General features: G+C 38.8%; 1 protein-coding gene and 1 pseudogene across 2 annotated transcripts; one reads left to right on the forward strand and one right to left on the reverse strand.

The window, feature by feature from the left end:
- Positions 1 to 252: 252 nt before the first annotated feature.
- On the reverse strand, positions 253 to 2,586 carry LOC111159962 (annotated as a pseudogene).
- A 5,073-nt stretch (positions 2,587 to 7,659) lies between these two features.
- LOC111159970 (ras-related protein Rab-11A) lies at positions 7,660 to 8,624 on the forward strand. Of its 2 annotated transcripts, XM_022522692.1 has the most exons (2): positions 7,705 to 8,165; positions 8,261 to 8,358. In XM_022522692.1, the coding sequence occupies exons 1-2, from the start codon at positions 7,727 to 7,729 to the stop codon at positions 8,281 to 8,283; spliced, it is 462 nt and encodes a 153-aa protein (XP_022378400.1). In that variant the 5' UTR covers positions 7,705 to 7,726; the 3' UTR covers positions 8,284 to 8,358. The 2 variants fall into 2 exon arrangements, with proteins under 2 accessions (XP_022378399.1, XP_022378400.1); XM_022522691.1 differs by having other exon boundaries at positions 7,660 to 8,624.
- The last annotated feature ends 6,692 nt before the right edge of the window (positions 8,625 to 15,316 follow it).

A 15,316-nucleotide genomic window follows, 5' to 3' on the forward strand; every position in this document is an offset into this window, starting at 1 on the left:
AATGGTCTGAAAAGGAAAAAATGATTTACAACATGGGAAACTTCTAACAACCAAATACTTGAATGCACTGCACTGTAGGTCATCTAGACTATGTTAGCATTAATGAACAAAGTGATAGGTCCAGAATGCATTCTCAAAACCCCTTTCTCAGTGCAGACTTTGATAACTGTCTGTAGTAAAAAACACCAACTCCTGTTCATTATATTAGATGGTCATTTTGTCCATTTTTCCTCCCGTGATGATGAATCCATTTTAAACACTTAAATTATGAAAACACTCCAAATCCACAGAAAACACTCCAAAATTCCATCCTTACATTTGCAGGTTGTACAAGGATATCCAGTCATGTTCACACTGAGCTGCTATGTCTTTAAATGCCACAGCTGTCCAGGCAAGTTTTTCTGATGTCACAGGTAATGTTACCAGCTGGGTCACTGACACAGTAGGGAGAGCAATGCCTTCCCAAGATGGCTGTGTATTCACAGCTGAAACTGGAGCAAGTGGTCAGTAGTCTACCTCTCCTTCCAGACACTGGCACTGCTGGCAGCTGTGAGTCCAGTTGTCTCCACTTTGATAGAGCTTGTGTCCATTTAGATCTAAATATTGACTTGTGGCCCTGGTGTCACACTTTGGATAAGCATTTGGATTCCAGCAATGACAAGCTATCTGTTGGCTGATTATCTTTTGGTTCTCGAGGGAACAGAGAGAACACCTGTCTATTGCACTGCACTTCTCCATTGGGTCAATCACCAGAGCAGGAGAGCCCAGATAGAGAAAATCGAATTTGCTTGCCAGGTTGATGGAGGCCAGGGGAATCACTCCAACAGGTATGGGTTCTTAAGGCACATTCATCAGTGTTAATTCAGGACTCCATCATCCTAAAAACTGCTTCTGCACTCACAGCGGTACAAGCCTGGCAGGTTAACACAGCAGGGATGATTGTGGCACTCAACGATTCCTCCTGTACATTCATCAATATCTTTCTTGCAGTGGCTTCCTTTGAATCCAGAGGACAAATGCATTTGTTAGGAGCCATGATATTCCATATCTGCTATGCTCTTGGCAGAATACTCTGCAAATGGTCTTGTTCCCCACTTAGCCCAGTTTGTAGGGGCAGCTATGTCTCTGGACAGTATTGGTGCAGATGACATTCCCATCACAGGTGTGCTGCCTGTGGCCACACTCATCCCATTTTGTACAGGAGAAGTCATCTACAAATATGTATCCTGGGACACAGTCACAGTGGTGTAACCCAGGCAAGATGACACATAGAGTATTGGCATGGCAGTAATGCATTTTAGGGGCATAGTCATCAATATTCTCATGGCAGGCAGAGTCTCTCTGGGCACAGATGTTACTCTTCTTGCACTCACAAGTGGCTTTTGTATTCTAGTTTTTGCATTGTAAGTTTTCACCACATTTAGCTCTGTCTACACAAAAGTTATAACCTCTACTGAATGTGACCCTTTTCTGAGCAGTTCAAAGGAGCGCATGCTTCTGTAACTTTTATTAAAACTCCACCTCAGCATTCCCAGCAGCTCTAAGTTAAGATCCATTGGCCTTCTGCAAGGACTTTTCCTGTATAGACGCATTTTGGTCAGCAGACTTTACAGCACTGGCTGGCAATGTACATGGGGAGGGAGTCTTGGGAGCAACTGAGAGAGGGATAGGATGTCCTTTGGCCCTCCACAGCACCATTCGGCGCGTTCAGTTCCTGCAGTGATTACCATCAACCCAAGAGACTTGGTCTCTGCAGAAAAGTTGACTCACCTGGCAGATCTTGCTATGACAGTCTTCCAACTGACTAAGTCTCATCACTGCATAATTTAGTTTTGTACGCATCTTGGCCAAAAGTTCCTGAAAGTCTGTGACTCCTTGTACCAAGCTTAAGAAATCACTGCAAGTTGGACGAATGTGATTCCAGTTCAGACATTATGTTATGTATTCATTTGGCATAAAGATGATATTCCCATCTTGGATGAGTTCTTTGAATAAGGCACGCTTTTGGTTTCACTGACCAATGTGACCTTGTTTCAACTGTCCATCTACCATCCAGTATGGAAGTGCTTCAGTCCTGGGATTCCCGTTATGTACATAGTGTTATTGGATTTCATCCCTCAGACCATTGCTCTCCAGTTCAAAATGCCTGTGTTCCAGTTCGCAAATAGACAGTACCAATCCTAAAGTGAATGCTTTCTGCTATACAGTGGCCAGGAAGAACAGCTCTTATTCCATAACAGCTGAATTAATTTCTTACCACATGAGGGACTGCATGGATCTCTCTTTGTATATCTTGCCTTCCCCAGGTTTCTTTGGTTCTTGCCCATTTCTTATACCTTCAAAGTCAGCAGTGTAGCATGTTAAACTGTCTGTCTGTTTCTATCTTCAGGCTGTGCCTCTCTTTTGTCTTCACTATTTGACAATAGGTTCCAGTTTCATCCAGAACATTCTCAGAGAATGTGTACATCCCTAGTTTTGATAGAACGCCTGATCATTCCTCAGGGTCAGTCAGAAGAACAAAAATCATTGTAGGTATTTTGAACAAAATGGGGTTTAACCCTGGGAATTAAAGACTTACCAAACCATCTGAGGGACTAGGAGAACAAATGTCAAAAAAGCCCCTGCAAACTTTCAGGAAATTTAGAAGTGCAAGGATATTGGGAAGGCTACCTCCATTGACCTTAGCTGTTTCACCCAAGTGAGTGTTTCTCAGAAGGGAGGATGTGTGGAAGTCACTGGTAAAACTTTACAGTAACCATCTCCCAATCACTACCTGCCTGCCCATGACCGTCACTGAGGAATAATAGAATTTTTTTTCCATTTTATATTTCAAAGAAAAACCCTCATTGGAGAATCCTACCTAAAACCTGCTGGCTAGGGATTCTGACAAATGTAGTTCCCAGGATCCTCCCCTGCAACGGAAGGGAGAATTTAGAAAGAAGGTGGGCATGAAGCTGAGTCGAAATATAAAACCAGGCACATGTAGATTAGGCATATTATTGGCTCTGCGATAAAATATTGTATGTCTATAAGCCTCAGATACTCAATTTTAATTTTGTACTCCCAAATAAAATTTCAACTAGATTTCTAGCATTTATAACCAGAATCAGAAAGTACTTGGGGAGTTCAAAGGCAACTAAGCCCTGAAACGGTACTGAGAAGCTGAATATACAAATGAAAAATGGATAGACCGTATGTAAAATAGAACTTGGACTCACAGCTATAGCAAACTGCCCAGGAAACCAACCGCTCTATGTACAGTAAACAACCCAGGAAGCCAGCCAACTTTAAGTCAGACTTATAGGAAGCCAGATTGCTATCTCTAGTGATAATTCAGGAAGCTAAACAATAACTTTTGTAACAATCAGCCCAAAATAGTCAGGACTTGATCAATAACTAACAGCTTCCCTGATTTTTGTCCCCACTTCTAATTTAGGATCAAGCAGAGAAAGTCAAGTACAGACCCTAATCAATCAAGTAAGATGCCCCGCTTCTAGTTAGCCCGTCTGCAGCTTCTGCATGCCAACAACCTCCAATCAGGACACACCTGAACATTTTCCTTTTGCCCACTCTGAAGTTTTCCCAGCTTTGCTTTTTTTCATTTGGTTGATTTTCTTTATTTCTACAATATTGATCAAGCTAGGGTTTGATCTAAAAAGAAACTCTATCTTGCAAGGGAAATAATGCATGAGCTTCTAGGCACCTATTTTCTCATATGGAGCAGGTACAATGGCACAATGGTTAAGTGCCTGAATTCTAGAATCAGAAAACTAGACTTCAACTTGTATCATTTTCACTGTCTAGCTATATTCTTAGGACCGTTGAGAGGATTAAACTAGGTGATGGTTGTAAACTACATTATCTAACTTCGTGTTGTCATTATCTTCTCTTTCCAATCTCATGAAACTCCATCCTGTTCCTCACATAAATTTTCTCTTGATCCACGGTCCTTCCTCCCTCTGACCCTTCCTGAGCTCATCTAACAAGAAGAAACCAAATAAATCTTCCTCAACTGTTAACATCTCACTCTCATTCCCCTACTCAAAAAACTCCAGGGCCTTTAAAGACATCCATAATCTACTTTCCACATCATCTCAACACTGTCTCTGACAAGAATGACCTTCCACTCTAGCCAAATGCACATATTCACTGGTCTGGAGCTATCCCACAAAATGCCACGCAAGTGACTATTTTCCCTCCATTGTTCATATTTGAAATAAACTACACCTCCTTTCTCAATATCTGAATTTTACATTTCATTTGCAGTCCGGCTCAAAGCCTCTCTTCCCCATTAAACCTTATAAGACAACTGCTTTCCAGAGCAATTTCTTCCTCTCTCGAGTACTAAAGCTTTTATTTGATTCATTGACTTATAATCTGATTTGCAATAGATACAACTTTTCATGTACGCATATCAAAACCTCAGTGAGAAAATAATATTTCTGAAGGCAGGGCCAGTAGTGTATTCTTTTTTTGTGTACTGCCCTATACTTAAGCATAACAACTGTAATTGTTATCCAGAACAATGTTTCTGGATAACAGAAAGTGTTCTGCCAAACACTTCATTTTATCAGATTTAATTCTCTCCAGAACTCTTGAGGGGGGGCTTATAATTAGCTATTTATCAGGCAAGAAAATTTAAGTAGAGAGAGGTTGAGTTATTTGTCCAAGGTCACAGAATTAGTAAGATGGATCTGAACCACCTAGGTATCTTGGACTCCGCAGCTTAGACTTTTAATAACATTTTGTGAATTGATTAAACATGCTGCTTTATGAACTCTTACTGGATATACACATAAATTCCTCCACTTCCAGTGTCTCCATGGGAAACCCAAATATGGGATTCATTTTAGAGATCAGATATTTCTACAGTAGAATCAATTTCCTAAGACAGTTTTCTTTAATCTGTGACACAAACCTTGAAATAATCAGAAAGGCATAAAAAGTACATTTACTTCACCATGCAGGTTGTTCGGAATTGAAACACTGCAGAACAAACCACGTGAGGCCATGCAACATCTTTCTATTTGCCACTCACTTCTATTTTAAGCAGAATTTGGGGGCCACTAATCACCCAAAATTTTTAGGTGGGTTTTATGATACATGTTTTAGGTCCCAGCTAAAAAGAAGAATAGTTATTTATAGCATTTCAATAACATATGAAGATTAAAAATAATATAAAATTTCAAATATTGAATATTCCGTAAAGCTTTATTGTGAGAGAGGGTATTTTTTGGCTTTTTGATTCATTTGTTTTTTTTACCTTGTCTCTCTCAATAATCTTGGTATATACATTCATTATTAAAATTGTGTGAGGAGGTAGAAGCATGGTGGGGCTGGAAGAAAACCTTCACCAAAGTATCTTACAGTTTTAAATTCCTTAATCAGAGAAGCATATTAACTCTCTTCAGTCTTACTGAATTAAAACAAAAAACAAAAGCAAAAAACAAAAAACCATTTGGATTTTAAACCTGACCATTCAAGAATAATAAACTGACTTGGCTCTTTCGGCAATCCATGGTAAAGGAAAGCTGGGATAATCCAATCTTGACAAAGAAATTCTAATTCAAAGAGGGTAATATTAAACAAAGATCTTTCTCAAAATACACTTAAAGTATAAAGAGGCCATATCTTTATTTTATTCTTGTTTGTTCTATAAAAATAAAAATGTATGGAAAGGAAATGAAAATTTCAAGCAACTTTCAGTGGTAATTAAAAGCAATTGTAGTCCTCAGGCTGTTTCTTTCCAATATGATCCAGTGATCAGAAGGAATTGGAAATGATTACATTTTAACTAGAAACACATTTCTGTCCAGAACTGAGCTCCGAAGCATGAAAAAGGCACAGTGGTGGACCCTGTTTGTGTTTCCATCTGGGGCTCTAATTTGAACTTCAGTGATTATTCTGCCAGACTTCTGGCTGTGCTAAGATCCAGAAAGTCAAAGCCAGCATATTCTTGTATGCTGTTTCAGGCAAAAAAATAAAATTGCACCAATTACCATGTTTGCATTTTGTAGAATGGCTCTATTTAAATCGATTATAGGTTAAACAAGAGCGTTTGTAAAATTCACAGCTCAGAGTTAATCTGGCTTTATTCCAGGGCACCCGATCTGAAAAGTAAGTGATTGCAAGCACTCTTGGAAAAAAGTTAGCAATGACCTATAATGGAAAACAGTCTGAAACAATTAAATTTAGCCTGCTTCTCAAATTAAGAAATTCATCCCATTGCTGGCCTTTCATTTGAAAGATTTCATCAGATCCCATGAAAAATGCTTATCTTTTTCTGATATTCAGTTAGTGCTTCCAAAATGACATCATCGTCAATGATAAGGATAAAAGCAATGAAAAATGTAATGCCTTGGGGCACCTGGGTGGCTCAGTGGGTTAAAGCCTCTGCCTTCGGCTCAGGTCATGTTCTCAGGGTCCTGGGATTGAGCCCCGCATCGGGCTCTCTGCTCAGCAGGGAGCCTGCATCCTCCTCTCTCTCTGCCTGCCTCTCTGCCTACTTGTGATCTCTGTCTGTCAAATACATAAATAAAATCTTAAAAAAAAAAAAAAAAGTAATGCCTCTTGCCAGGAATTACTTGGTCATAGAAAGCACCTAAAGGCTGTTGTAGTTGCTCTGACTTCACAGCTCCTGGAGCTGGGAATTTTGTTTTCTATGGCCAGGAATGATGCAGTCATAGAAATCTTGAGGGGGTGAAAGAAGATATCTTTGTGGTCCCTAAAGAGCTTGGTAACTTACTGTATTTGACGTGAAATATTCAGTCCTTTTATTTTCTTATTCTAAACACACATGAATCTTTTTGACCAATGAGTCTCAGCTCCTGATTCTTATTCTGAGAATCTAATCATCACTTAGAACTTTTGTATAAAGTTTTAAAGGATATGATGTCATTCTTGGGGTTTTCAAAATTTCTTTAGATGGCATGAAAACTGAATGCCTATAAAATAACAGAGTAAGATCCTCCTACCTCTATCTATAATCACTCAGAGATGTTTTATTACCAAGTCACTTTCCTCAAAAAGATAAAGGGGAGAAATGCTCAAATGGGAAAAGCAAATTAAGATTCATAGGAACAAGTTAGATGCTCTCAGATGGCATATTCTTTTCATTCATTTCATTTCACTTCACCAATACTTATATAATACTTCCTGTGTTCGGGTACCCTTCTCAACACTTCACAAATATTAATTCATTTAACTCATACATAACATCATAAAGCAGGTGCTATTATTAACCCCACTTTACAGGTAACACTGAAAGAGAGGTTAAGTAATTTGCCTAAGAGCACACAGTTGGGGAGACAAAATGAAGTTCTGCAGTCTATCTCATGTTTATAAGGAGCCCTAATGGTGTGAACAAGCATAAGGCCCACAGAGACCACCAACAAAAGCTGTTCAATGGCATGGACTTTGAGAGCAAATGGTAAAGTCATTTTGTATTTGGTTGTATGAATTTTATAGCTTAGAGGTGATTTTTTTTTTATGTTTGTTTGGTAAAAATTTCAAATGCCAGCATAAAATCTCTAGCTGTATATGACGAGAAAAATATACGTAAGTCAGATGATTTGTATGTCTGGCTTTTCTTATTAGCATGTGATAGCAAGGCTAGATCTTTAAAATGCAATGCTAAGATAAAAAAAAGAAAACTACCCCTGCAGCGACGCCCCCTGGTCCCACCGATACCACTGCTGCTCCCGCCCCTTCGCTCCTCCGCCGCGCAATGGGCACCCGCGACGACGAGTATGACTATCTCTTCAAAGTTGTCCTTATTGGAGATTCTGGTGTTGGGAAGAGTAATCTCTTATCTCGATTTACTCGAAATGAATTTAATCTTGAAAGTAAGAGCACCATTGGAGTAGAGTTTGCAACAAGAAGCATCCAGGTTGATGGGAAAACCATAAAGGCACAGATATGGGACACGGCAGGGCAGGAGCGATACCGAGCTATAACATCAGCATACTATCGTGGAGCTGTAGGTGCCTTATTGGTGTATGACATTGCTAAACATCTCACATATGAAAATGTAGAACGATGGCTGAAAGAACTGAGAGATCACGCTGATAGTAACATTGTTATCATGCTTGTGGGCAATAAGAGTGATTTGCGTCATCTCAGGGCAGTTCCTACAGATGAAGCAAGAGCTTTTGCAGAAAAGAATGGTTTGTCATTCATTGAGACTTCAGCCCTAGACTCTACAAATGTAGAAGCTGCTTTTCAGACAATTCTGACAGAGATATACCGCATTGTTTCCCAGAAGCAAATGTCAGACAGACGTGAAAATGACATGTCTCCAAGCAACAATGTGGTTCCTATTCATGTTCCACCAACCACTGAAAACAAGCCAAAGGTGCAGTGCTGTCAGAACATATAAGGCGTTTCTCTTCTCCCCTAGAAGGCTGTGTATAGTCCATTTCCCAGGTCTGAGATTTAAATATATTTGTAATTCTTGTGGTCACTTTGTGTTTTATTACTTCCTCATACTTACGAATTTTCTCATGTCTTAAGTCTTTTGATTTTAGCTTTATAAAATCATCCACTTGTCCCGAACGACTGCAGCTTTTTTTCATGCTATGGCTTCACTAGCCTTAGTTTAATAAACTGAATGTTTGGATTCCTCAGTTATTGTTTACTTTTCATCATGGAAGCCTGTCACTCTAGGACATATTAGAACTTGATCACTTGAAGCTCAGACCTATTGGTCTTGATCAAACTAAGAAGACTTTAGAAGAAATAAGCTATCATTTTGCCACAGAGCAGCTTATAATGAGCACTTATAATTCATACACTCTTCTCTCAATGCAGTGTATATTTCCACAAATCTAAGAATTGCCCTATAAACAGCAGCATTTTGAGAGCTTGAAAATTTTCCATTATTCTGGAAGTCAATTTCTAAAATGCCTTAATAGGATTAAGTAGTTTAGTAAATTTTGTTGTTTAATTTTTGTAAGCATCAAAGTTGTTTAGAGAGGGGGACACTTTTTCTGGACAAGAATTATCTTAATAAACAAAAGACTGTTTTATGGTTTCAAAAAAAAAAAAAAAGAAAACTATATGTAGATATAAGTATCTATATATATATCACAGTACCATTTATGTAAATCTAAAAATACACGCAATATAAAGCCATAATATGTGTCTTATGAGTACATACACAAAACCAAAAATGGATACATAGCAAACACATTAGAAGAGTTTAAATAAGAGAGGAGCAGAGCTTTAGAGGGACCATTAATCACAGACTGAGATTTGTAATTAACTCAATTCCCTGGCCCCAAGGTCTGAGGCGAGGAGAAAGCATTTATCTGTTTATGCATGCGTGTACAGAGTCCTCTTATCTAGGTAGGCATTCATGCCAACAAGAGAAAATTAGACTGTTTTCTGTGTTGCTGATACTCATTATTTTATTATACAATAATCATTAACCCTTGAAGCAGCAGTTCTCCCACATTTGGGGCTCAGGATATTTCATGGTATATAAATTATTAAGGACTCTAAACAGAGTTGACAACCTAAAGAGATATGTCTGTACCGATTTATGTCTATTGATATTTATCATATTAGAAATTAAGACAGAAAATATTTAAATACTTAATAATTTAAAAATAACAGGGACAACCTTATTACATGTTTATATAAATAACCCATTTTTAATGAAAAATAATTATATTTTCCAAGACAGAAAAATCTAGCAAGAAGGGAGTCATTTCTACACATTTTTATAAATATTTCTGGTATTTGGATTAACTAAAGATAGTTGGATCCACATATCTGCTTCTGGCGTTCTATTTTTGCCATGTGTTGCTTTTGTTGAAGTATATAAAGAAAATATGACCTCACACAGGTGTGTAGTTAGAAAAAGAAAGAGTGTTTTCGTGGCCTTTCAGATAATTGTGGATTTTATTTTTTGATATGACACCAAAACCTGACAAGTTATTAATGGTTATTACAATGTGGAATCAGAAACCTATCAATGAGCTTTTTGCACTGTGTTACATTAACATTCACTGATGTATGTTATATTTCGAATGGATTGTTTACACATGCATGCTTTATAAAAACATGCATTGATCATGAAAATTACAGGTTCACTGAGTAATGCATATCTTCCAAATGTTGACACATTTCGTTAAGCAATATCAAAACATCACATTTGTTAATATCCACGTAATAAATGTAAATCTCATCCTGAAGTCCCTTTTAAGCTGGGGGAAGCTTTAAGCTTACAGTGGTAGATACAAACTTTTCCAAAATTTGAAATTTCATTTGAAAGCTTAATGTTATTTTAGCACTTAATAACAATCACATTCCTTAAAGTGACATACCCACTTTATTCATTTTTTGTAAAGATTTTATTTATTTATTTGAGAGAGAGAGAGAGAGAGAGAGCAAGTGCGGTAGGGGGAGGGGCAGAGGGAGAGGGAGTAGGAGACTCCCTGCTGAGCAGAGAGTCTGAAGCTGAGCTCCATCCCAGGACCCTGAGATCATGTCCTGACTGCAAGGCAGACAGAAGGGACGGAGCCACCCAGGCGCCACACTCCCCACTTCGTTCATTTCACTTTTGATAAAATGATGGTTTGTAGACATCCTTTTAAGTAAAAGTGTTACTAAGCCTGCAATTCAAACAATGGTTTTTCCTGTGGACAACTATTGTACTTTGGTATGCAGAAGGAGTACTTAATGTGTATAGAATATTTAAAAGACAGGTAGTCAAGGGCTGAAATATCATAAATTTTCACTGCTTTTCACTGTCCTGTCAAGGACATTCTTAAGACGTCTTTTTTTTTTTTTTTTTTTAACAGTGAGTACATGCCAACAAAGAACACAATGTCTGATGCTATTTACTTGATTCCTGCAAAAACACCAGCAGATTTCCCTACCACCAGCACATAGTAAATAGAAAATAGCATCTTACTATCATTATGAAAATAGTTTTGATGTCACAGGATCCTCAGGGGTCCAGAGACTGCACTGTTACTCTACAACATGAGATCTATTCCAACTCAGCACCTAAGGAATTTACATGCTAATTGTATCCTAAAATATGTAATGAAATCTGGATCAGGTACCTCCTGAGACTCCAGTAAGAGTGAATCCAGAGTTTTCAAGATCATCTGTTCCTTAATTAATCTTGTTTGCCTTAGTGATGTTTGGAGCATTGATTTTTTTAAAATTTTATTTATTTTGACAGAGAGAGATCACAAGTAGGCAGAGAGGCAGGCAGAGAGAGAAGGGGAAGCAGGATCCCCGCTGAGCAGAGAGCCCCATGTAAGGCCCGACCCCAGGACCCTGAGACCATGACTGGAGCTGAAGGCAGAGGCTTTAACTCACTGAGCCACCCAGATGCCCCTGGAGCACTGATTTTTTTTTTTAAGATTTCATTTTTATTTATTTGACAGACAGAGATCACAAGTAGGCAGACAGGCAGACAGAGAGAGAGAGAGGAGGAAGCAGGCTCTCCGCTGAGCAGAAAGCCCGATGCGGGGCTCGATCCCAGGACCCTGGGATCATGACCTGAGCCGAAGGCAGAGGCTTTAACCCACTGAGCCAACCAGGCGCCCCTGGAGCATTGATTTTTAAAAAGACAAATATTTAAGTGAATTTTCAAACTTTCTTAACTTCTTATTCCCAAGGACTTCACACTTCCCCAGTGAGATTACCGGTTAAATCAGTGGACAACTCTTTTGCTATATGACTTATTCAGAAGGTGGTTCTGAGGCTGTTTCAGACCTGAACTGGGTCACTGATCAATACTTAATCAATTCACTAAATCGATTTTTTGGAGTTGTCCATCTAATTCTGGTTCCCAGTCCATCCCTACTACATTAAAACCTGCAGAAACACAAGTGTTCCTTGCCACAAATATTCTAGTTCTTGCCCTTGAAGCAGACTCACAGGCTCCTGAAATTGGTACTCTGAGGATATTTTCTATTTCTGCACCTGCCTCCTCACCCCCCACCCTTTACTTTTAGTGGTTACAGAGTGTTTCCTTTTAATATCAGCCAGGTAAGGAAAGTACGAGTGCCTTATAACATATATAATACATCAAGAACATGAATAAATCTCAGCTCACATTTAGTCAGTTAGCACTTCTTGATAGCCTCATGAAGACCCTGGACTGATGCAGCAGATTTGGGAGTAGGAAGAGCAGCAACATTATAAAGAAGTTGAAGTTATAGGGCTTAGCCTCCATAAACTGAAAACATGTTTGAGAGAAACAGCTCAGACTCATGTGAAAGGGCAGTAATGAATGAAGGCGATATCCACTGAGAAGTCAAATGAACCAAGTCAGTGCTGTTCCTACAACTCCAAACCCACCCCAGGTTGCATGGCCTTTGCACTTGATGTTCCCTCAGCCTGCAAATGTCTCCCCTCAGTGCTCCACACTTTATGCATCTCTCTGATCAAATGTCATTTTAGCAGGGAGGACTTCACACTATCTAAAATAAAATCTCTGATTATCTGTTTCTTGTCCTGTTTTATTTTTCTTCACAGAAGCTACCACATCTGATATATTATACATTTATTTCTTTGCTTGATATTGTCTGCTTCACTTCATCTCAATGTTGGTTCCCAAGGGCAAGGACTTAATTGTTCACTGCTCTATCTCAGGGCCTAGACAGCTCATGGTACATAATAGGACACAATAAGTGTTTGCTGCTTGAATAAATGAGTGAATGCTATAAAAGCTCAGAGTGGGGGGAGGAGACAAAAGCTCAGAGTGGGGAGACGAGATCAGTTGTACTAACCAGGTAGCAAGGAAACATTTGGTAGTCTGAGGTTTGAGCTGGGCCTTGAAGGATGTTTCTCATATGCAAGGCCAATGAGCAGAGTAGTCTACCTGTTTTATAGGACTCAAGCAAAATGCCATCTTCTCAAGCAAGCCTTGTTGGAGCTCTAGGACTGGATGACTTGCCACTGCTTTTAGTCCCAATTCTCCATGTTCTCCCCTATGTTAGAGGGGAGATACACTAATGTATTTTATCTCCTACTGACTTGTCTGGCTACCCCAATAGAATATTAACTCTAGGATGAGAGAAGCAATGTATATTCAGCCATAGCATAGATCTTGCTACCTCCTAAGAATACTAGTTGACTGCATAATTTAGTAGCTAAGCAGTAAGCTCAAGTTGAGGAGTGGGAAAACATAATATGGACCAAACCATGGTTTGTGGAGCTGAGACACAGAATATGGGTTTTAAGCAGGGAGATGCTACAGCGATCTATCGCCTTAGCAAGGCCAATATGAGCATGTGTCCATGATGAAGCAAGTGAAAAAATAATTAGTCTGAAAGACAAATTGTAACCATATTGCAATGCTCTAGGCACAAAATAATAAAGGGCTGGACCAGCATGGTAGCAATGGGAATATTCACAAAGGAACAAATGAAGCCAAATGTCACTGATTTGATATTAAGAGCAACCATAAACGAGTGCACATCTTAAGCCTGGATGACTCTGAAAGGCTGATGCAATCACTCTAGCCCATGTTCCAAGCCTTCAGCCTCTTAGAAAAGAATTTTTTGGCAAACTATTCACTGTAATGGCACAATTTCTTTATTTTAGTATACTTAATGGTAGACTCTGTCAGAGTTCATTTATACAACCTCTACTTGGATATTAAGCTTTTAAACAAAACTTTAAAATTCTAAGATTAAATTTCTTACCTGATTGCTGACAGTTATCTATGAAAAGAAGTTAATTTGTAGGAGGTAAAGGTAAAGATAATAAAATATTAAATTTCATCAAATTCTTCTCTGGAAGTATCACAGAATTCAGGGCTTCAAGAAACCTCACAGCAGATAAAGCAAATAGGATTTCCTTCTCATGAGACTTATCTAAAGCTGCATATGGGCTCAGTGATTCATGGGTTAGGCTAAGGTAGGGGGTAGAGGAGATAGGAGAACAAGTACCAGATTTTTTTCCTCTTCCTCCCTTAGAGTTCAGGTCTGGTGCCTTCTCTTTTGCAAATAAGAAAGTTGCAGTAAATGGAGGAAAATGATGAGGTACTCAAGGTCACAGGGCTGATCAGAGGCATAATTAGATCTGGAACTCAGATCTCCTGACTTTCAGGTAAGAAAGCAGAGTTTAAAACAAACAAACAAACAAACAAACAAACAAAAACCACTGGGTGGCTCAGTCGTTGAGCAGCTGCTTTCAATTTAGGTCATGATCCCAGGGTCCTGGGATTGAGCCCTGCATCAGGTTCTCTGCTCAGAGGGAAGTATGCTACTTCCTCTCCCACTCCCCATGCTTTTGTCCCCTTTCTCTCTCTCTCTCTCTCTGTGTGTCAAATAAATAAATAAAATCTTTAAAAAAAAAAAAAATAAAGCAGTGCTTCTTAATAGGAAAGGTAAGCTTCAGAAACCAAGGAACAACTTGGTCTTCCATATCTCCTCCCCAGCCAAGAGGAAAACAAGCAATGAATAATCAGAAGTATTTTGGAGGAGATAACAGGATACAAAAAGTCTGAAATGCTAGAAAATTCATGGAAAGAAGAGGTTCAAATATAAGGTCCCAACAGATTTCATGACAATTTTCTTGTTTGTATTCTGAATCTCGATCTCTATCATTGTTGCTTGTATTTTTCTAATGAAAAGCATACGTGGCTTAGGATTAGGATATTAGATCTACCCTTTCCATGCTTGTGCAGTTGCATTTTTCAGCTTCAGATATGGATAGATCCAGGGGTTCATATGACATCATTTTAATTTAGTCTTGTTTTTTCCTTTTCTCATCTCTGATTCTTTTCTTCAGTTTTTAGAACTCTTCACATGGTGGCAAATTAGTCACTATCCTATCTTCTTAGCAACCAGAGCCAAAGGTCACTTTTCAAAGTTGCAACAAATGCCTCCCAAATTGAATTTCATTGGCTTTTATTATGTCCTAGGGCCTTCTATGAACCAATTTATTGTGATTAAAGGAGTGATAATTGACCAAACATGGGTCATGTGCCCATAGATGGAATGAGTCAATTGCATCCAAATTTCACAGACTTTAGTGAGAAAGAACAGTTTCCTAGAGAAAAATCAGTATTTTAGCTAAAAGAGAGAAAATAGGTGTTGGGTACACCTTGATGGCAACTGTCCACTATACCAGCTAAACCTAGTTCAAGTCAAAGTGGATTCCCTCTAAGGAAATGTGATTGGAATTGGGCCTGGAATGTTTTCATGAAATGAAGCAACTATACAGGTCCTGTTCCGCCTCTCTTCCTTCTTTTCCTCTCTCTGCATATCCTTTGTATTCTTTCTGAAATATTTGTTCATCTTAAGTGTAGTGTTTGCTTTCTCCTAACTTCAGTTTGTCAGGCTTC

The sequence above is a fragment of the Enhydra lutris genome, unplaced genomic scaffold (genome assembly GCF_002288905.1).
Source record: "Enhydra lutris kenyoni isolate GAN:26980312 unplaced genomic scaffold, ASM228890v2 scaffoldscaffold72, whole genome shotgun sequence".
In the NCBI taxonomy this organism is placed as follows: Eukaryota; Metazoa; Chordata; class Mammalia; order Carnivora; family Mustelidae; genus Enhydra; species Enhydra lutris.

Excerpts from the sequence above, each read along its gene's own strand:
- LOC111159970 (XM_022522691.1), top strand. The coding sequence starts at position 7,727 with ATGGGCACCCGCGACGACGAGTATGACTATCTCTTCAAAGTTGTCCTT.